Source organism: Mycteria americana, chromosome 6 (assembly GCF_035582795.1).
Source record: "Mycteria americana isolate JAX WOST 10 ecotype Jacksonville Zoo and Gardens chromosome 6, USCA_MyAme_1.0, whole genome shotgun sequence".
Lineage (NCBI taxonomy): Eukaryota > Metazoa > Chordata > Aves > Ciconiiformes > Ciconiidae > Mycteria > Mycteria americana.
Window position 1 is genome coordinate 55,775,670 of NC_134370.1, and position 21,472 is coordinate 55,797,141.

The 21,472-nt window shown below is 37.8% G+C and overlaps 1 protein-coding gene across 1 annotated transcript in view; it reads left to right on the forward strand.

The window, feature by feature from the left end:
* The window catches only part of PRTG (protogenin), an 88,227-nt gene that overhangs the window by 38,443 nt on the left and 28,312 nt on the right, over nt 1-21,472 (forward strand). The window contains 8 exon segments of the mRNA XM_075505968.1: nt 65-198; nt 508-645; nt 1,811-1,969; nt 2,565-2,724; nt 3,384-3,631; nt 7,565-7,729; nt 8,771-9,076; nt 10,271-10,459. Coding sequence (XP_075362083.1) covers nt 65-198; nt 508-645; nt 1,811-1,969; nt 2,565-2,724; nt 3,384-3,631; nt 7,565-7,729; nt 8,771-9,076; nt 10,271-10,459 — 1,499 coding nt within the window.

Sequence of the window (21,472 nt, forward strand, 5' to 3'; positions counted from 1 at the left end):
TGTTCCATGATTGTGTTCACTGGCTGAATATTTATCTACATTTCTTTTCTTGTCTTTGTGACAGGATAACCGCTCTACCTACAGGAGTTCTTCAGATCTATGGTGTTGAACAGAAGGATGCTGGGAATTATCGATGTGTTGCCACAACAATAGCCAATAGACGTAAAAGTGCTGAGGCAGTGCTGAGTGTTATTCCAGGTACTCACCATGTGAGATTTTTTTTTCAAGGGCATTATATTATTTTTTACATTATAGCAAAAACACTTACATGTGTTGAAGAGCTGTAACTGTCCTCTGAACCACTCACCCAAATAATAATTTTGCTTGCTTGTATCTTATGTCTAAAATATTGTTCAGTGTAAGTTTCTACAATTACTGAACTAAGGCTTTGGTATAAATTTAATTTTAAGCATCCTTAAAAAAAAGTCATGTTTTATTTCATATTTGAGTTTTTGTTTAATTGTTCTCACTTTCTTGGATTTTTTTAATTTTTTTTTTCCTTCAAAGCCTCAGACTTGAAGCCTTTTCACAAGCCATCTATAATAGCTGGTCCTCAAAACATTACGGCATCTCTTCATCAAACTGTCATACTGGAGTGTGTAGCCACAGGGAATCCAAAGCCAATCATCTCATGGAGCCGGTTAGGTAGGTCTTAAAATTACAGCATATGACCTTCAGCCCGTGGAGAGGAAGTGAAAATAGAAAGAAAGGATTTCAGCAATTAGGTTACTGTTCTGAGGCTTCATGTAGTAGGTAATGATTAGTAGGTTAGGGTATAAGTGAAACACTTTTAGTTGCATAGTTCCATACTGCTGTTAAGGAGCCCTGAGGTTTTCTGAGGCTTTGGACTCCCCTCTTCTGCTGTCAGTCCCACACTGCCCCCAGTGCAGTGTGGGCAAAGTGCCGGGTAGGGTGGTGATCTCCAGGGATCTGTGGCTCGGAGTAGAATCAATGGTGGGTTAGGGAAGGTTGGAGTGGTTGCATTCTATGAAACAATCCTGTAAATGTTTCTCCCCCTCTGAATCACATTCAGCAGTATGTGAATGTGATTTGGACCTTGTGTTAATGGGCCATTTGGACTATGGATAGGTATAGTCAAACCCCAAGTAGCCTGCCCAGAAGGGGAGAAGAGAGGGAATGCAATAAGAATAATAACATTCATCAGCACATCACATTTTTCCATGAAAACTACCTCTTTTTATTCTGACATGTACCTAAATGTGAAAGCCAGGACTGTACCTGTAGAAGTATGAAAAGTTTTCCTACATTTTTATTTCTAAAAGTGGGAGAAATAAACATATATTTCCTGGATGATTCAGTGGCTCTTGTAGACAAACAAGTAAGAAAAAAGTTACCTAACAGTCATAGAGCATTTGCTGTGAAAATAGAAGAAAATATATTGTAATCAAATACACTCATTTTATCCCCAGAATAATTCAGAAGGAGATAGATAATCCCTGTTTGTAAAGATGATGTTGATATTGGTAGTGATGAACCGAATCATAGTGCAAGGCAATTGGGGAGGCTAACTTGGAAAATGGCATTAATTTTTTAGCTATGATGGTGAATTTCAGATATAAACCACTTACCAAGCGGTGAGACCCAGCCATCTGAATGGTCAGATAACTAGAGTGAGGAGCAAAGCAAATGCAAAATGGAAACCTCTGAAAGCTTGTCTGTGATTTCCCTTTGCATCTTTTGACTTTTAAACTCTAATCTATGCGATTACTGCCTAGGCAACCCTATTTAGATAAGTTATTTAGATACATTGAACAGCCTTATAACCACACTTCTCTACTCTCTTGAATAGACCATAAGTCCATCGACGTCTTCAATACCCGTGTCCTTGGAAATGGGAATCTCATGATCTCTGACGTAAAGGTGCAGCATGCAGGCGTGTATGTCTGTCGAGCCACTATTCCAGGCACACGAAACTTCACGGTAGCAATGGCAACTCTCACTGTGCTGGGTGAGCCTGCTTTGGCTTCTACATTGTGTTCTAACAACTTGTGTCTGTCTTGAGCTGTGCTATGTACTGGGCTGAATTTTTATCTCAAACGTAGCGTACCAAGGGCTGTAGCGAGACTGCAGAGATGAAACAGATCACAGAACTGTGGCTGCCTTCTTCTGTCTGTTGACTTAGATGAGAAGTGTCAGATATTCAACGTTTGAGTTATAAACTAGCAGTTCATTTGCACTTGGAGATACACAGGTGCAATGTTTGCTCTGGGAAGACAAGCTTTCAACACAGAAAAGAGTCCTGTAACAAAGTAGAAATATGTAATATATATGTATGCTTTGTGAGCTGGAGTTTGATTTGTTTGTACTCATAAATGCATGAACAAAAATGTGTAGAAATGTTGCTATCTCTGCAGATAGTACATATCTTTAAACAAATGTGCTTTGTTTACATGGAATGTGCTTTCTGCATGGGTATATGTGTATTTGAGTGGCCTGAGGAGAGAGGTTTGTGTGTGGAAAATTAATTCTTATTCTGACTGTCCTTGCATTTGTGGGGGCTTGATTTGTTTTTGTTTTTCCTTCCCCTTGTTACTTATCTGTAGCTCCACCTTCATTTGCGGAATGGCCAGAAAGTTTAACAAGGCCTAGAGCTGGTACTGCTCGTTTTGCTTGTCAGGCAGAAGGAAATCCTGCCCCCAAAATTTCATGGTTAAAAAATGGAAGGAGAATACACTCCAATGGTAGAATAAAAATGTACAACAGGTAAGATTACAATTGCTGTATGAGAGCTGTGCTAGTGATGTCCTACCAAAGAATGAAATTCCAGTAACTAAATATAGCCAAACAAGATGTAACTCAAGTAAACGTGAAATTGGACATTAAATGTAGTTATGGACATTTCCGTGGCAGAAGGAATGCAGATTAGTCTAAATATCTAACATCTATCTAATATCTAAAATCCTCAGCAAAGCTTTTGTGATCCCTGCCTTACCTGGAGGGGAAACTGAAGTGATTTCACCACAGAGCTGCTCTAGATTTACAGTAGTGTAGCAGAGACCAGAATCTTGCTAGTTGTTTGAGGTTCCATTTCACTACTTCTGTATAGTGAGCAGCTCATATTGAAGAGTAGGTTAAGAAATACAACCCTAAGGTTGTGCTTTTTGCAGGCAGGGAATAGATTTACAGGTTTGTTTTCACTGTGTCTGGCTTTGCAGGCATAAACATAGCAGGTTTTGAGGAACGCTTCAAGTTGCTAAATTTCACAGCTGCATATCCATTTCTAATAGAAGAGTTTGTGGCGTGTAAGTCAATTATACTAAACTCATGAAGCAGAGGCAAACATAACTGTTGTTGCATTATGTACAGCAAAGTTTATCCACAATGTGAGCTTTTTTCCCCCTTTTTCTTCCTTTTGGATTTAGTAAATTGGTGATTAACCAGATCATTCCTGAAGACGATGCCATTTATCAGTGCATGGCTGAGAATAGCCAGGGATCTATTCTCTCCAGGGCCAGGCTTACTGTAGTTATGTCAGAAGACAGACCCAGTGCACCTTACAATGTCCATGCTGAAACAATGTCAAGCTCAGCGATACTGCTAGCATGGGAGAGGCCACTGTATAATTCAGACAAAGTGATTGCATACTCCGTGCATTACATGAAAGCAGAAGGTAAGCAGTTTGACTTAAATACTGTTTAACTACTTGTATGCGGTAGGAACTTGAATGTCCTTGCAAACACTGTCAAATTTGAATGATTCATAACCGGGGCTGCATCAGAGCATACTGGCATATACATGCATATTGTAATCAACAGGCATGCTTGGGGAAAAATGCTTTTGCCACATCATCTCATTTGTGGGACTGAGTGTTCTTCCAACTCACCCTTGTCTGATCGCTCCAGTGAGCAGACTTTGAATTTAGGAATGGGCTTTAAAACCTGGGGCCTCCATACTACTATCTTGGTTTCCCTCTGTCCTCAGCAGGAGCTTCTGCCTGCTCTTCCGTGTGTGTGCTTGGCAGGGAAGGACAGAGCATACAACAGAATCCTGGAGGCTTACGGAGTTGAACTTTTCACCAGACAGCTCTTTTGTCTAGATCCCTGAATTCTAGTGACTTTACTGGCTTACATATATTTTGGAGTAGAATAATGGATAGTTTATTGGCTTAACTACTCTTAGAATGAGTATTGGCTGAATGGTAAAATCTGCTCTCCTTTCACCCCTTGGTCCCCTATAATGAGACAAGTATACTCAAACTCTAAAATATGCTGAAATAGCCATGAGTGGTTTATCCTAGTCTCTGAAATGATATATAAATTCCTGTATAAAAGGGAATGGGTAGTTATAATAAAAATGAGTAACTAGACCTTATAAAAAAGCCCTTACTATTATGTAATTGCTTTAAGTTAATGTAATCTTTAAGGTGGTAGAAAACAGGCATTTTTTATAAGCAGAAGTGATTGCCAAATGACCTGAAAATTTGTTGGGTGCATGGCTTAAACTAAGCTGTGATGCAGGTCTGTTTTCTAGGAGTGATTTCTTTTTCCATTTCTATTCAGTAAGTGGTTTATTCAAGGACAGGACTGCAGATGCTCAGCTCTGTGTGGAATACCAGGCTTCCATCTGCTAAGCAGAGGACAGGAAGGACAGCTTAATTACTGTAATACTGATGCAGGAATAGCTGCCTTCGTTTTTGCAAGTGGGATATTTCAGGACACAGGAGAATTTTGTCGGAAGGAAGGAAGGAAGGAAAGAGTTTTAAAAGATAATGAGGACAAGAGGTGCGGGGAAATTACCCCCTGCGCTTTCAGTCACAGAGGTATTGTGCTCACAACCCCCTCTTAAAGCTAATATGAATAAAGTCACACTAGATAAGTTATCTGGGTAATTGTATGTCCAGTGCCAGTGTAGAGAGCAGAGATCGGGTAACTTCAAAGAAAACTGGAAAACTGTTCTTAGAGAAGTGTGTATTTGTGCAGGAAATACCCTTGCACAGTAGTGAAAGGAGGTGTCTTATAAAATGTGTTTTCTGCAAAATCATTTTGCAATCCCTGCTTCATTTGCTTGCTTATCCAAAGGTTGTATCTTCTGAAATGAGATTGTAGCTTGTCTTGGTTTAAAAAACAAAACAAACTCCAAACAAAAGCAACCAACCAAACAAAAAAACTGATTTATTTGAACTTGCTTTCTCAAATACCCATTTTTTCATCTTTCTGGGCTGTTTTGTGATATTTACTTTATTTAATATAATGCTGTTGTTCATCCTTTCACATTAGTGAAGAAATCCACACAGGGAGAGTGGGGAGGGCTGTGTTAAGAGGAATAATTACAGTGGTGGGAATCAAAATGTAGGTGATCTGCATGCATCTTTTTCTTTGGTAACATGATTGGGTAGTACCAGAAGATCTGCATAAGGACATGAAAACACTTTTGTCTTGTTTCGTAGAAAAAATGTTGAGCTTCAAAGGCTAGTGGACTTCACTTCTGTAAAAATAACTGCTTTCTAAGTGGTAGTCTTGTAAACCTTTCTGAGGATGTTGCCCACATATCAGAGTCATTATTAAAAGCCTAGAAAATGCCTTTGTGAGAAAGTATCACATCAGCCATTTCTCTAACTTAAATTTAGAAGCAATTATATTTAAAGAAATGCAAATTAAATATTAAGGAGAATCTTTTGATGACATTCACACCATACCAGGCCATAGAGGTGCTGACATAGACTGTTGACATTGTCAACACCTTATTTACTCTGTAAGAATTCTGGACAATTATGTATTAATGTAAATAGTTTGTAGGAATGTATTGCTTTCATTATTCCTTTCAGCCTGTCTTTCCCCAGTCTACCCTCACACCCTGTTTCAGACTCTAATGAAGATTAAAAATTATCTCAGATGTATCTGACTTAACTAGAGTATATCTTACTTGCTTAAAGCTCGTCATGTGTAACTTTATACATTTATGTTCATATATTGCTCTCTTGTTTTAGTTAGGAACCACATTTGTCAGTGTGAATAAGGAACATTTTATTGCAAAAGAAAAAACAGTGCTTGCTAAGTGTCCTAAGTTGTACTGATGCTTATGATTCCATAAACTTTAAACAGAAAGGAAAACTGGATAATACACTAATCATATGCAGTTCTGTAGAGTTTTTTCTGTAGACTTCACAATGTGGTAGGTGCTTTGAATACAAAAGATACCATCACTCATCGTTTAATTTCACAACTTGAGTATTCTGGTGGTTCACTGTAAAAACAGGTTCAGGTCCACTTCCCTATTTAAAAAAAAAAAGTTAGTGTTTTAATCAAGTTAGTTGAAGAAACTAACAGGTGGGGTTTTTGTGTTTTTGTTTTTTTGTTTCTTTAAGCAGAATATTTTACATTCAAATAGGGGTCATAGTAGCAAGAAGAATAAGGGTCTGATGAGCATGCATGTTGGACTGTGTTAATTCCTTGTTAGTGATTTAGAAAAGGCACAAAGGGAACACTGATTGTGGTGGAAGGCAAGCCTTGTTCTCTATTATGGCTGTTTCATTAGGGCCTCTGCATGAGGCCTAGCAATCCATTCAATGAGAGGACAAGTCCTTTTAATTTGAGCTCAAGGATCTTGTTTAGCAGGTCAGAAATCGTGCCTTGCAATTCCTAATTAACAAGCCATTAACTAGTCTGTTGTGAGATGCTCGTAATCTTGTCTAATTAAAATGCTATCAAGTTAATTCATAAATGTGGGAAAACTTAATGGTGGAATTTGCCTTTCGTTTTGTTTATAAATTCAGTTGTGAAGAGGAGGAGCTGGCTCTTACAGAGTTTTGATTAAGTTGACATGCACTTGGTGTGAATTGTTCGTTAACACAGCAGCTTTCACCACACTTATTCCACTTTATAGCCTTCCTCTATAGGAATAAAGCCGAACAAAGGCAAGGACTGCTGCATGCATTGCTATGCATATTTTAATGTGAATTGCTGAGAATTTTTTTCTTTTTTTTTTTTAAACAACTCACTAAGGAGCTAAACATTTTTGAAGCTCATTCTGATCTGTTCGTATTGGCCTTTCTCCAAATTAAAGAAAAAAAAGGTGTCAATCAAATCTAATAGAATTTGCAGGGCTAAAATGAGATCCTTTTGCTGAATAAATTCTTTCTGTTTGTTTCTTGGGGGGGGGTGTGTGTGTTTGTTTTGTTTTTGATGGAGTGGAGCCCTTGCATTCCTCGCAGTCTGCTATAGAAAGGCTCTGTAAATAGGTTTTGAAAAAAGCCTCCCTGACTCTAAACAAATAGATTTAGAAGCTTGGTATGAATGATAAGGCTATTAGAGCTTGTCTGTTGTGTTACTGTACATTGGGCACAGTTTGTTGTGACTAATTCTAAATAGGGTTTAGAATTGCATTCAGCGTCCCGTATTCAGGAAAATCCTGAAACACCATAATCTACACTACAGCAAGACACAGTTACTCCTGTGCATAAAAGAGCTTTTACTTAGTAGGTTGAAAAAATAGAGGTAGGCTGGGGAAGAACCTGAAATAACTTTGTAAGATCTTAAAACCAAGATACTGTGATGTTTAGGGATTGTCAGGAATTTTTGTTTGTCTAACCCTTGTTTTATGCCAGGTTTAAATAACGAAGAGTACCAAGTGGTCATTGGAAATGATACAACCCATTACATTATTGATGACTTGGAACCAGCCAGCAACTACACCTTCTATATTGTAGCTTATATGCCTCTGGGAGCCAGTCAGATGTCAGATCATGTGACTCAGCACACCCTTGAAGATGGTAAGACAAATACCAATCACTTACATGAACATTTTTATTTGCACTGAATAGAAATGTGCAATCCAGTGCTAACAGCTCTTGAGGATCCCAAATTTCCATTGATGTCAGTGAGACTTCTCGATACATGCAGTGTAAGACTGAGCCACCTAATGAAAGGAATGAGAATAAAATAACATTCTGACAGGGCAACTTTGTATATTGCATGGTGTCTTTTTTTCTACATTGAAAGACGTTTCATTAAATCACCTAAATAACTATTCTAGATCTTTAAGAACTCTCCCACTGTTAAGAATTTGATGATAGCCTAGGATTTAGTCTCTGTGACTCTCTTGGGCATCTGAAACGTGAATCAAACTGCATATCCACTGCATCTTTTGCAAATTTTGAAGGAAAATTTGGAATAAAATTTGCTATACCGAAAAAATTTAACTTTTTTTGTCTGTGTGCTTGTTAGTAGAATCAGAATTTCATAAAAGACCCTACTGACTTATTTCTGTGCAGTGATTTAGCTAATCTGAACATCATGGCAACAACAAACTGTTTAGTATAGTTCATTAGAACTGATTAATAAATTCTGACAAGGTTAAGCTTTGGCAGTGTGGAACATTGCCAGTTCCAGTTGTCTGCCTGTCTCTTTGCCAGGAGTTACTACCCTCATTACATGGTTGGCGGAAGAGAACATGCACTGAGTCTTCAACAGTACAGGTTGTTGTTTAGACTCTCAGTTTAAGCTGCTGCATCGAACCTTCACAGTCAGTTTGTCAGAACAGTAAGGTGCTGATTGCCTTTGGTTACTGCTGGCAGCAGTAAGAGAAGAAAATGTTGAGGGCCTTACAGAAAGGAGCTTGCTAAGGCTATACTGCATGCAGAAGGTGAGAAGTATGAGCAGTGTCAAGTTATCCTTAAAGTAAACAATCTACAAAACTTCTTGGATTGTTTACTCTTACATTACTGGCACCTCATCATAGGCTAAAGTGTCAGATGAGAATTTTCCATCTCTCTTTTCCCTGAGCTCAAAAGCTTTGTCTTTTTCATTTTTAGTTCCCTTGAGAGCTCCTGAAATTAGTTTGACAAGCAGGAGTCCTACGGATATTCTCATCTCTTGGCTGCCAATTCCCACAAAATACAGGAGAGGTCAGGTGGTTCTGTACCGTCTGTCTTTCCGCCTTAGCACAGAGACCAAAATCCAAGTATTGGAGCTTCCAGGGACTTCAGATGAGTATCTCCTCGAAGGCCTGAGGCCTGACAGTGTCTACTTGGTTCGTATCACTGCTGCAACAAGGATTGGCTGGGGAGAGGCATCTTTGTGGACTTCCCACCGGACTCCCAAAGCTACAAGTGTGAAAGGTAATTCTTAACGTTACCAGCAGCCTAGAGATGGGGTCAATTACAGGCTTCATCTGAAGGCTACAAATTTTTCTGACAGGTAGTGGAAGGATGTGAAATAGGTTTTCCCATTCCATGTTCTTGTTCTGGTGATCTAGAAAATAGTATTCTAACCATGATTCTGTGCATAATCTGCAAAAAATTCTGATTCCTTTAGTAAATTTAATGCAATTAATACATAGTTTCAGGATCAAAAGTTGAAGAGGAACTAATCTGTCTTATGAAAGGCCTTATATGTGACAGGGGAAGGAAAAGCTGATCGATTCTTTCGGTATCAATCTTTGATTGTTTCCACATGTTGATGTTCACATATTGGACATGGTGGCAGGAAACTTTAATTCATGTTTGTGAACTGCGGAAATGTTTTAGCTTGTAGACTTGTTTCCAATAACACAGTTTTCTTCTGTTTTATATAATTTGAATTAAAAAATCCAACCACCCCAAACTCTATTGTTGTTCAGTATAAAATACCTTTCTGCAAATTGGGACATTATATATTAGCAGTGTGTACAGGTACTTAAAGGATCTGAGTTGATGCATGTATGTCTGTATTAGAAACAAAATGCACATATATTTTGAATATGCAAATTGACTTGATATTTGAAGTCTAATTTAAGTTGTTATAATTGAGCTTTGGATTACATTATTATTTAGTAATGTCATGCAGAAGAGCATTCAACTTTGCATGAATGGCTTGAAAAAGATTTAGATTTGAATTTGTAACATTATTTCTTAGCTGTAATCCACATCCATCCACTCTGGATTTCACTGAGTTTTTCCTACTACAGGAAATTATTAGCACTTGATGAACTGTGTTGTTATTGTTAATCACATTTGCTCTGGCTCACTTTAAAACAGGAGGTAATTTTATAACTATCTTTGGAGAGTTTTAATTTTTCTTTGAAAATAACTACCTTGTACATTTAATTAATATGCAGAATTTAAAAAATGTTTCTATTCTGATTTATCCTAAATTAAGTTGTTAGATTAGCTTATAGGGAGTCAGACATCATAATAAAGAAATAATTACGTGAGTACATAGATGAGCTACAATCAAAGTCTTGAGTGAACTGTGGACTGATGGGCATCCAGATTTTTGCGTGAAAATTAGTTGTTTCTAGAATATAAGAATATTATATATTTCTCTAAAACCAGCACCAAAGTCTCCTGAGCTGCGTTTGGAGCCGATGAACTGTACAACCATTACAGTACAGTGGCAGCAGGACTCTGAGGACACTGCAACTATTCAAGGGTACAAGCTGTATTACAAGGAAGAAGGCCAACAGGAGAACGGACCAATTCTGTTGGACGCCAGTGATCTTGAGTATACTGTTAGTGGTTTAGGTGAGTATACCAAATATTTCTTAACACTTCTGGAAGACAGTGAAGTCAATGGACATCTTAGCTTAAATCATTAGACTTGTAAGGCAACAGCGTTAGGTTTGGCCATCTATTTTCCCAGCAATAAGCTTTGTAAGCTTGAGTTATGCTGCTGATGGAATAATCCTCTCCCAAAATATGTTGCACAACACTTAGATAACAAGATCTCGTAAATCTTGTGTAAGTTGGAAGAAGGACACCCAACTACTTATCACAAGATACAGAACTTATAGTTAGTAAATACTGCTAGTAAATGACATGTCTTTTTAATATTTGTTTTATATTAATTTTTTTCAGCTTTTGTGTATTTATGCCTGATCTAGTAACAGTGAAAGATTAATACAAAATACCAAAGATTTTTCTCTGGTATTTCTAGCCTATTTCTCTGTTATTTGTAGCCTTTGTCAGAGATATAGTGCACAACAAGCACTGCTTGCTCACCGTAGTAGCAAGTAGCCCTTGTGCATGCTATTATCCTGTTAATATTTTTAAGGAGTACTAGTAAATATTTGCAGGACTGAGCACAAAGATTAGGACACAGAGCTTGCTGAGTCCCATTGGAGTCTTTCCATTGATCATGTCTGTTTCCTCCTGTAGCTCTTGTGATGTATATTAGTACAGATGCGTTGGTATTATCCCTAGGTAGAAGGTGCTTCTGTTTATATGTAACTGAGAATTTGTTTCATAAAAAGATGTGGTCTATAATGTAATCAGCAAAAGTAATATAGGACTTGACACTTAGTGTTTGAAGTGTGTTGAGGTAGTTTACTTAGGGGTAGTGTGGAGAATTAATCTTGACTAAATTATCAAAATTGACCTGCAGTCTTAACTAGGTCAAATGGCCTCTCAACCATGCTCAGATATTCTCATCTGCTGCATACAGCTGAGATACTATTTTAGGGGAGATTTGAGGAGAGTGTTCTGATCTGTTAACTGGACAACTGACCATCTGTGACCATTTCTAGCCAGAGCATCTGGCAGCAGCTGACTGTTTAACAGAGCTGTGAGACAAAAGAGCAGTGGGTTGAAAGGATGTGGTGTCTGTGTGTCCTAGGACATAAATGCATTTTTTTGTCTTCTCATTATGCAGTTATAAAGCAGTAATTTCAGACACATGCAAACTTGTTAACTGTGTGATCCACATCATATGGATTTTTCTCAGTACACTAATCCTCCTCGGATTAAAATACTATTTTACAGAATTATGTTAGAATGTATATCATCTGTGTGTTTTTATTGGGTTTTCTTTCCAGTAAGCATGTAGACAGAAAACAAAACAAAAGCAAAGTGAGTTTGGGAAATTGCAACTTTCACATGGTCACATTGTTAACTGAATTACAAGAAGTGTGGGCATGGAAGAATTCATATGCTTGAGTTAACCATTCAGTCATGGTGCATGTGATGTGTTGAATGTTTATTCCTTATCATAATTCTAAGTATCTAAATATGGTGACCAAAACATGATACATTCCATATAATTTGCCATAATTTATATCATTCACATATGCATAATTTATGCTGCCATAGGTTAGATCCACTGAAGATATAACCTTTTTTCAAATAACTTCAGTAGAAGTCTTTTTTTTTTTTTTAAATTTAATGGGATGTATTGAGTTATTTGATGTGTATATCAAATATGGGAAGTTTTCCTGTTTAAGTTTCTTTGCTGGTTTCTTATTTTTGTTTGCTTTGTAGCATTTACACAAAAAGGCACTCATTGCTACAGCTACAAAAGACTCACTTGGCACAAGAAATTTCATTAGGTCATGATTTTCCACTGCTAAGATGATTACATATGTTGAAGCCTGGAAAGTTCACATAGACTTCTCATAGTGACAGTGCCTGTCTGACTACTGTATTCGCCCATTGAGAAGCTGCCTGTTTGAAATACTTGTGCACGCTGAATTATTTCTTAGAAAACAGTGCTCACCCAACCTTTTTCTGCCCGTGGCAGCTGCACATGTGGAGAATATAGCAGGTAAAATTATATGCAATGCACAAACCCACAAAGAATGTAGCAATATCTGTGCGTTAAGAAGGGACTGATTTGCTTTTCTTTTTATTTCTTGTGAATAAACTAAATCATTTGGACCAGGTTATTTTATTCATGCATTTCAAATTTAAAATATTACTTATTAGGAAGTGGTCCTACCTGGTAGAATTTGAGATAAAACAAGGCAAGCCACTGCTTTAGGTTTTGTGACTATGGTAAACTGAATCTTCATGAATTGAACAGAGGCTTTGAGGACTAATGTTCTGTCATCCATTTGCCTCTCCTGAGGACACTAAACTACTGATTTATTGACAGCTTCTTTAAAATAAATGTCTTCATTATGAGCTACAGGAATTTGTAGAATACTGCGAGTGTGAAACCTGAAGGTGAAAGGTGTGTTTTAAGACTTTTGGTTTCATATATGTTGGATAACATGGTCAAAAGAAAAGGTTATTCCTCATTTGGAAGAATATGCTAACAGTATTAGGTGCTTCCAGTGGCAAAGATGGAGTAGTTTCTCATGCATTATCTGTTGCCACTGAAGTTATGTGGCTTCCAAACACTCCCTCTTCATGTCTTAGTTTGTCATGACCTAAGGCCGCTCTACCATTCCCTGTTCTCATGTGTACTTAACAAACCGCAGATAGACTTCTAGTGACATTTGGAGCATGTCAGTACATCTCTCTGTGGAACTTATTGCAGATGTTGATACAACTGCCAATTGTGCAAAAACTGTGTATTTAAAGAAGACAGTTCACTTACTTTGTGGCAATTGAAGTGCATCACAAAATCAGAATTCATAATGTTCTCTAATCAAACAGAACATTAGCAATGATATTATAAGCACTATTGATTGCATTGATTGTTGATAGCATTGATACAACTACTGTAAATGTTTTGCGAACATCTACAGGCCTCTTGATGGAGGGACGAGTGTGATAGGTAAAGCAGAATCAGCAATGCTAGTGTAAAATAAGTTACAATGATTGAACATGAAATATAGCAATGTGAATATTATGCTGTATGTTTAATCTCTTGTTGCTTCCTACCTTGTTTATTGAGAATTGACCTCTCTTACTCCAGTGTAGGTCTACCCAGTTACTTCTGTGTATTTTTAAACTGGATTATTTAGCATGATAGTCACCATGTAAACAGAATTAAATGATCTGATTAGAGTCAGGGCTGCCATTCTCAAAATAAATATCCGCAGTTTCACGTAGACGTTTGTTTGTGTTAACGGTCTTGGCATTTATTTTTCAATAGCAGGCCATTTCCTAGTCCAGTGTAAGTTCCATTATCACTTGAATTTGCCACAGGAGCAGACCCTTGTGTGCATACCATGCATTTTTGCCTCTATTTTTAATTCCTCCTTTGCTTCCTCCTGCTCTAGAAAGTTTTCCCTAACAGAAAGTCTTTCATTGTGAGACTTGATGAGTCTGCTGGTACAAGTCTGTTTCTTTAATGTTTCAGAATATGTATGTTCTGAAGTTGAAGTGAGTTTTGTTGGTGGAAGAGTTTGTTTGGGAACCTTTTCTCTGTGCAACAGGAGAGGGATTGGCAAAGCTTGAAATTTAAAACAAAGGGAGTGTCCAAAGAAGCTCATCTTCCCCTTTGAATGTCTTCAAATTATTTTTTTCAAAGAGTATTTTAAGCATGTGCATATGCATCTCTGCCTCAATGTTGTTGGTACTCACTATGGTGCTAGGTGGACTGTTTGCCTGTCACAGCTCACTGTGTTTGCAGCTATATGACCGGTAGGAAGGTAGAACCTATACAAGAAGGGCAGTGACTCAGAAGAACCCCCTTGAACCTCATCTGGTTTATTGGAGCCAGGAACTCTTCATAACTAGGTTGTAATGCTGATAGGAATCTCATCCTGGAACCTACATCTAGGGAGAATAATAAAATCAAATTCAGTTTCTTGGTTGACAAACTCAAGAAAGCATGATCAATTCTGATGCCGTAACACAAGAACACTGTTCTTCAAGCTGCTGGGAAGTCTCCCTCTCTGAACTCTCTTATTTTTCAGTTCTTATCATGCTAGTAATTAATTAAATGAATGCCAGTGGTGATGGGGGAACGCAGCATGTTCTTGTGCTATTAATGCCTTCTATGCTTGGAAGGAGGGAGTAAAGCAAGAATTCACTCTAATTCATCCTTCTGTAGTTGCTGGCTGGGAGCTGTACCACCTTGAGTGATGGTAGTCACAGTGAGGATTTCAGAAAGTTGCATTTCGGTGACAAGGCTAACATAGGGTCTCACTAAACGCACACGAAACCCTGAGGCAAGCAGGTTGTGGCAGAGATGTGCGCACCTTAGGTGCTCTTTTGTTTCTGTTGCATACAAGATGATATCGCAGTAAATAACCGTTTTCAGGCAGACACCTTAGGGCGTGGAAAAACTGGTCTGTTAGCTTTGGTGAAAAACGCCTTGAGCGTGGGAGCCCACATACCTTGGCCTTTCCCTGGTGAAGGCCCCTCCTCAGAATAGCCTGCAGAGTGGAGTGTCCTGTGCTGGGAGCTGCAGCCGCCAGGAACACTACTGGCTCCTCAGTGCTTGGGGCACTTACAGGGTGCAGCCAAGTGATTTGATGGCCATGAAATGGAGTGTATCTGGTTTAAAAAAAAAAAAAAAGGTTGGCGATTCCTCTGAGGCTTGGAGAGACTGCAAGCTCTCTCTCTGGGAAAGCTACTTTATGCTGACTGGGGTCATCTAAGCTGTTTAACATGAGGGGCATCATAATCCCTTGCTGCTTTTCCTGGCACTTCAGTTTTACATTACCTGGTAGCATTTTCCCCTGCTCCAATATAGTTCTTTTGGAAAAATAATTAGGTTCTGTCAGACTCATTTGTGCGATTTACTCCAAAAAGTTTGGTCTTAATCAGAAAAACTTACCTGCCTGAAAGCTCTTCTATGTCCTACCTCTTTCCAATTGCAGAGAGGAGAAATAAGTAAAGTGCATTTACCTCCACTCCTGCCCCCTCCCCACTCCTGACTTGGAAAAAATTTCCAAGTGAAGAATTTGTCAAAGTCTAAATGACACAAAGACACATTTTGTGATCCTGCATGGCGCACTCCTCTGAAAAGGGGGCTTGTGCTGAAGAATTAGCCAACTACCTACTACACTTAGCATTCCCCCAGAGACTTGGCCTTCAGTTGTTTAATTTCCTCTGGAACTATTTATATCTCGTTACAACCATGATTATAGCTAAGCTTTAGTCCAGGGCAGCAAAGATGACAAGGTGATTCTACAGTCTATAGAAATGGAATAAAGGTGTGTAAGAAGAGCCAATGCAAAGAATTTCTCCAATTAAACTGCCTGATGCATGTCACTCAAGTGTCTCTTGTAATAATTCTGTAAAAGTGCTTATGACGTTCTATAAAGCAGTTGATAGGATGGTCAGATATGACATAGTGGTTTCGTTTGCACCATATTGCAAGTGGATGTGCTAGAAAAATGTACATTTTAAAAAGACATCTCTGACAGCTTTGACATCTTTCTCATTAAGAACTGCAAATGCTTTAATATTGAGAAGGAATACTGTTTTAAGAGCATTACATGTGTTAATGTAGTTGTTTCTGATACCTAGGGCTATAATTTCAGTTTTATCCCAGGTTTTGTTGGTGTCAAAATGTAGTCTCACATCCTTGTGTCTGAAAATTCTGGGATAGCCAAAATGGTGTATGTGGGAATTGATACTGCTTTTTGGTTATAAGTTACTATGGAAATTTAGCTTGGGATTCCCATACAAATTCAAGGAGCCAGGCATTCCTGCAGTTTCGTTAAATGATGTGAAAGAAACACAGTTCTTCTCCCTCAACACTCAATTTTTTAAAAATTTCATAGTTAACTGTTCTGAAATGCCATTCAATAAAATATAATCTAATATTACAGATATACTTTATTTCTGTTTGAGGTATTTTATATCAGATCAGACATTTACAGTTAATGAAATGTTGATTTGAACAAACTACAGCTCTGTTTAAAAAAAAAAAAAGATTAGATATTACTTTAGTTCTTAATAAAGATCAACTGAAAGCTCAGTTTTCTTGCTTGGAAAACCAGATGATACCACTGTATGCTGTATATACTGTAGCCATTATATTTACATTGTTACATAGTGAAAAGTGTCTAATAGCTCAGTAGGTGACCAGGACAAATATTATCATTTATTTCCACTGTTTACAGCTGGGTCAGTCTAGTGTTTACTCATGCTGATTACATCCTTAAACTAAACCTCTTATCTGTCAATTCTCCTGATTGTGTGTAACAGGCTTGCTACTACTACTTACCAGCTAAAACATAAGGGATTTGCTGAGAGACAGGAGGAGGAACTGGTCATAGTAATAAACCCAAAAGCCCTAGAAGTAGACTGGGCATGTTTAAAAGCAACCTCTTCCTCAGCTAACTGTGATGTCTTTCTCTTTCGCAGACATGGCTGTTTATGTGTATTTGTACTTAACAAATCTGAGCTCTTGCCTAGTATGATAGTGCGCTTCTACTACATGTCAATAAACAAGACACACATTCCTTGCTTCATAATCATGAAAGGCAGACCTGTCACCACTCTAAATGAGCCTGTCTTCCAAATGCAGACGTGGCATATCTGCATATCATTTTTTCCTTGTTTTTTTCTTTCAGGATTTAAAAGGGGAGTAGGAGAAACCTTTATAGATTAAAAGAGAGAAGGGAGGGGGTTTTATTACCCTGTAACTTATTTTACCTGCAAAATATCAAAGCAAACTGCTTTGATAAGCTTTTATCTCTTTTATATAAGGAACCATATTGCATTTTTCCAGGTTGTAAGTGTAAATAGAGATCAAACTGGTTTTTGTTCTGTTTTGTTGTTGGAATTTACAAACTGTCACATCATGTTTTGTTTCAAATGTATGTCAGTGCTAGTAATTTCTCTAGATTGTTTGTAGCAGAGAGCTCCTTTTAGGTTCAGATTTACTGATCTTGCTTGTGCAAGAACTAGGTTGGGTGGCAGAGGCAGGGAAGGAATTAAACCTCTGTCTTGTGCAGCGTTTCTGATTATGTACTGGTTGGTCCATGTGCAGCTTGCTGTGTACCAGGACAAGTAAGCGGGGAATATCAGGAGGCTGCACAGTGCAAATACACTGAGATGAGGTGACCAGACCACAGACTCACCCACTTGGTTCATGCCTCCCTTATGGAAGAAAAATACTAAACTGCTCTGTTCAGATGAAAAATTGATTCACTCAGATTGTAAATTGAATTCTTACTGAGCAAAACCGAAGCTCACGTTTAACTATGTGGCCCTTTGTTGGAGCTTATTGGCATGGCATCCATTACAACAACTGTGTCTTTGGCTCAGCTTTATTTAAGCACTCTTACACATGACTGAGTGGGAATCCTAGATAAATATCAGCTTGTTCTGAGCAGATTTGCTCAGGAGAAGCCAGTTAACTATCAGCTGCTAATGCTGCATACTTATTATGCAGTTCAAGTGCCACATCTGTAAAAAATGTAGTGCCTTCCTTCCTGTGTAGTTCTGCAATTATTTCTCTTGCACTGTGCACTACTGCAGATTTGTATCATAATTACATATTTTCACTTAAATTTTCTTAAAAAAAAATTACTTTGTCATGTTTTCTTTCTGAGAGCATTTAAGTTTGCTTCTATTAAAGACATTGTATTTATAAGTTCTTTTTTTAATCACATCACAGTTACTTCTCCCCATGTTTTTGTTTCTTTGAAAGTAAATGTTATTTTCATACAGTTCATTTGTAATGGAAAGCTTTAATTAATGTTTAATGTATTTGTCAATTTTAAATTACACCATCAAGCCTCTCAATAGGTTACTGATTTAGCCAGTAATCAGCTTCAGTAGGTGGTGGAATACTGAAATCTGTAACATCTGCATTAGCAGCATAACTGATTTTGGTGTTGATTAAAATGTTACATATGACAGACAGTAAGAGGAATCTCTAGGCTCTCTTTGAATTAACTGCAGAGTCATGAAATGGCTCTAAAACTCATGGAAAATTATGAATTAGTCTACATGCGAAGCATTTAATCTTGGGTCAGAAATATGCTAGAGAGCAAGAATGCATCTCTCAACTAGACGGTTAAGATCTTTGAGAAACAGGTAGGTTGTGCATTGGAAGGATTGCCTAATATATCTTTATGTAACCTTCTTGAATGTGCTCTCTGAACTGTTCCAGTTTTAACCCATTTATCTGGGAAAATAGTCCTGACATGCTCATTTAAACATGCCTTGACTTTTGCAGTAATTCATTTTAACTTCCCAAGCTAGTGGCTCTTTAAAGGGGAAGGACATGGTGAGGGAGGAGATGACCCAAGTGCAGAATAAAGATTGAATGTACTTTACTTCAAAAAACAAAATAGACTGCTAAGACCAGTTAAGCCTGGCTCTCTAAAGAGATAGTGGGAGCTGTCAGGATGAGGGAAGTTGCATTATTTCATGGGACAATGCCTTGTAGCAATTTTAAAGGTAACAATGTAAAGATACAGGCTTTACTAAGGCAACAAGAGAGATTATGTTCCATGGGCCCACTCCAGTAGCATGGAGGGTTGTTGCCTGTTTTTGAGAGACTTTCTGTCTCTTTATCAGCTGTCCCCATAACTGAGTTGGACGCATCCACTTCTCTCAGGGCATCAGACTAATTGTGTCACAACTCGAAGAACTGGAATCAAGGGTGCTCAGAAATAGGAGGGGGAGATTTTTTGCACTCTGGCAAGATAACTTGCCAGCCTATCATAAAGCAAAATGTGTCGCCTTCAAAGTATTTAAAGGTAAAATTTTCCGTGGTGGGAAAGCGATTAGAATCTTGCAGGAAATGCTCTCTGCTCTGCATTGTCAGGGTAGAAATTCCACCATTTAAAGCTAAACCTGCATGGGAATTCAGTTGGGAAATTGTGTCATGTTGATTGAGTAATAGTTAGGATGTATGCAAATAGTGTTTCATTGTACGTTTGCTAGAGCTGAAGGTTAAAATTATTTCATGAAAAGAACATATTGATCACTCTTTACATCAAGAAAGTTGTAAATTATGTTAAATAAAAACGCTCAAAGTTGCTTTTGAAATGTTTCTAAGTATTACAATGAATATGTAATAATATACCTTTTAATAGCTATAATGTAAAAGCAACCAGTAACTGAAGACTGATTTCTTGGAGGTGGAAATTAAGGTAAATATGTACCCCTGTTTAAAGAGAAAAAAGAGCAAACAGTTAACAATGACAGGAATGACCAGATAATTGCTCAAGTTTCTTAAACAAAACAACAAAATAAAACAACCCAAACAAAAAAAATCCCAACAACTGTGTACATTCCTGCTATATACCTTTTTTTAGATTTAAACAGAACTTTCAGTACAGTGGGTTTGGTGGTTTTGTTTTGTTTGTTTGTTGTTTTTTTCCTGAAATGGGAGCATTTGTTTCTGGGAGACAGCATTATTTAATTTGCTATTTATTGGACTTCATTAGTAAAATACTTAAGTCCTGGATTGCAAAGAAACTGCTCCTTGGAGAAAGCTTAGAGAAAACTCCTGTTATAGGAAATTAAATCAACATTGTCCATTAATCATACTGCATGTCAACCCCCAGACCTCTCTTGATTGTTCTTGGTGAATGTGAGGAACCATTAGATGTGTGAGGTCCTTAAAGGTCTGAGTAAGTCAAAGGGGAAGAGTTTAAAAAAATGCCATCATTAGCACATGAAAGAGACTTCAGAGTGGACAGAAGAAAACATTTGCTGTACAGGGCTAGTTACATTTCTTAATTTTTTCCCCTGTTTTTTTTTTATTATTTTCTTCCTTTGTTTAACAACAATCCAGATGTTGTGATCAAATGTTAACTTGATTTCTCCTGATTTTTTTTTTTCATTAACTTTTTTTGGGTCATGTTACCACTTGTGATGGTTGTATGGGAAAGGTAATAGTAGGGGCTCTTTGCAAATTCTGTGTTAGTAATAAGTAAATGCACTTCTAAAGCTAAGCTAATATGTTTTCTGGCAGCTTTCCTGCCTTGAGTAGCACCTTGGTTATATATTTGCCATGAAGGCATTATTGCTAACAGAAGCGTTTTTCTATTTTGGGAAAAGATGCAATTGTGGAAAAGCCGATGTTGGTTTGGTGTGGGTTTTTTTTTTTTTTTCAGTCTGTCTGGAGTCACACTTTTGTGGCAAATGAAGGGAGGGTATGCGGGAAGCGGGGAAAAAAACAATCTTGTGTTGGAAGAAGCAGGTCTTGCTGTGAAAACTTCTCTTCCAAAGCTGCAATTTTTTTGCATCTGGGAAAAAAGTTTAGTAGAAATAAGTGTTGCATAAAAAGTGTATTTCAGTATTTATACTCACTTCTGCAGTGTTTTTACCATTATCATAGCTGAATATTGTATGCTGACTCAAGCTGGTTATCACTACAAAACAAAAATACTTGTTACTGCACATGTTTGTAGAAGCTGGGACAGGGAAATATATTCTTGATCCTGTTTGGTAGATGAGTTCAAGTCTTGAGTTTTCTGCCTTTTGTGTGCATCCAGTTGTGCATGGTGTGGCTCCTTGTACGACTGACACATTTGTGTATTTGGACAAAGGAGGAGACATAAAATATTGTGTGCAAATACATCTTGAAAATGTGGTCTGCATATCAGATCTCAGGACTTTTTTTTAAGGCAGTTGAACTGGAGATGTTTAGAAGCAGCAGGGTAGGACAGTGTATATGGGGGAAGAGAGGCAGATGGGTAGGTGTTGCACTACTGTGCCTTGTGTTCATTTACCCATCAATTCCCCACTTTCTCCTTTGTATATTTAAGACGGAGGGAGGGATGTGCTCACAGGCTGTTGCCTAGCTCTGTATCTGTGTGTCTATATTTGCATGTGTATATGGAAACTGTTGGGAGAAAAATAGGATATCTTCTGGCTTCCCGATCTTCTTTGTCTTAGTCTAGTCCAGCACTTCTCCATCAGAAGCATACCTCTTATTATTAGTCCTTTGTG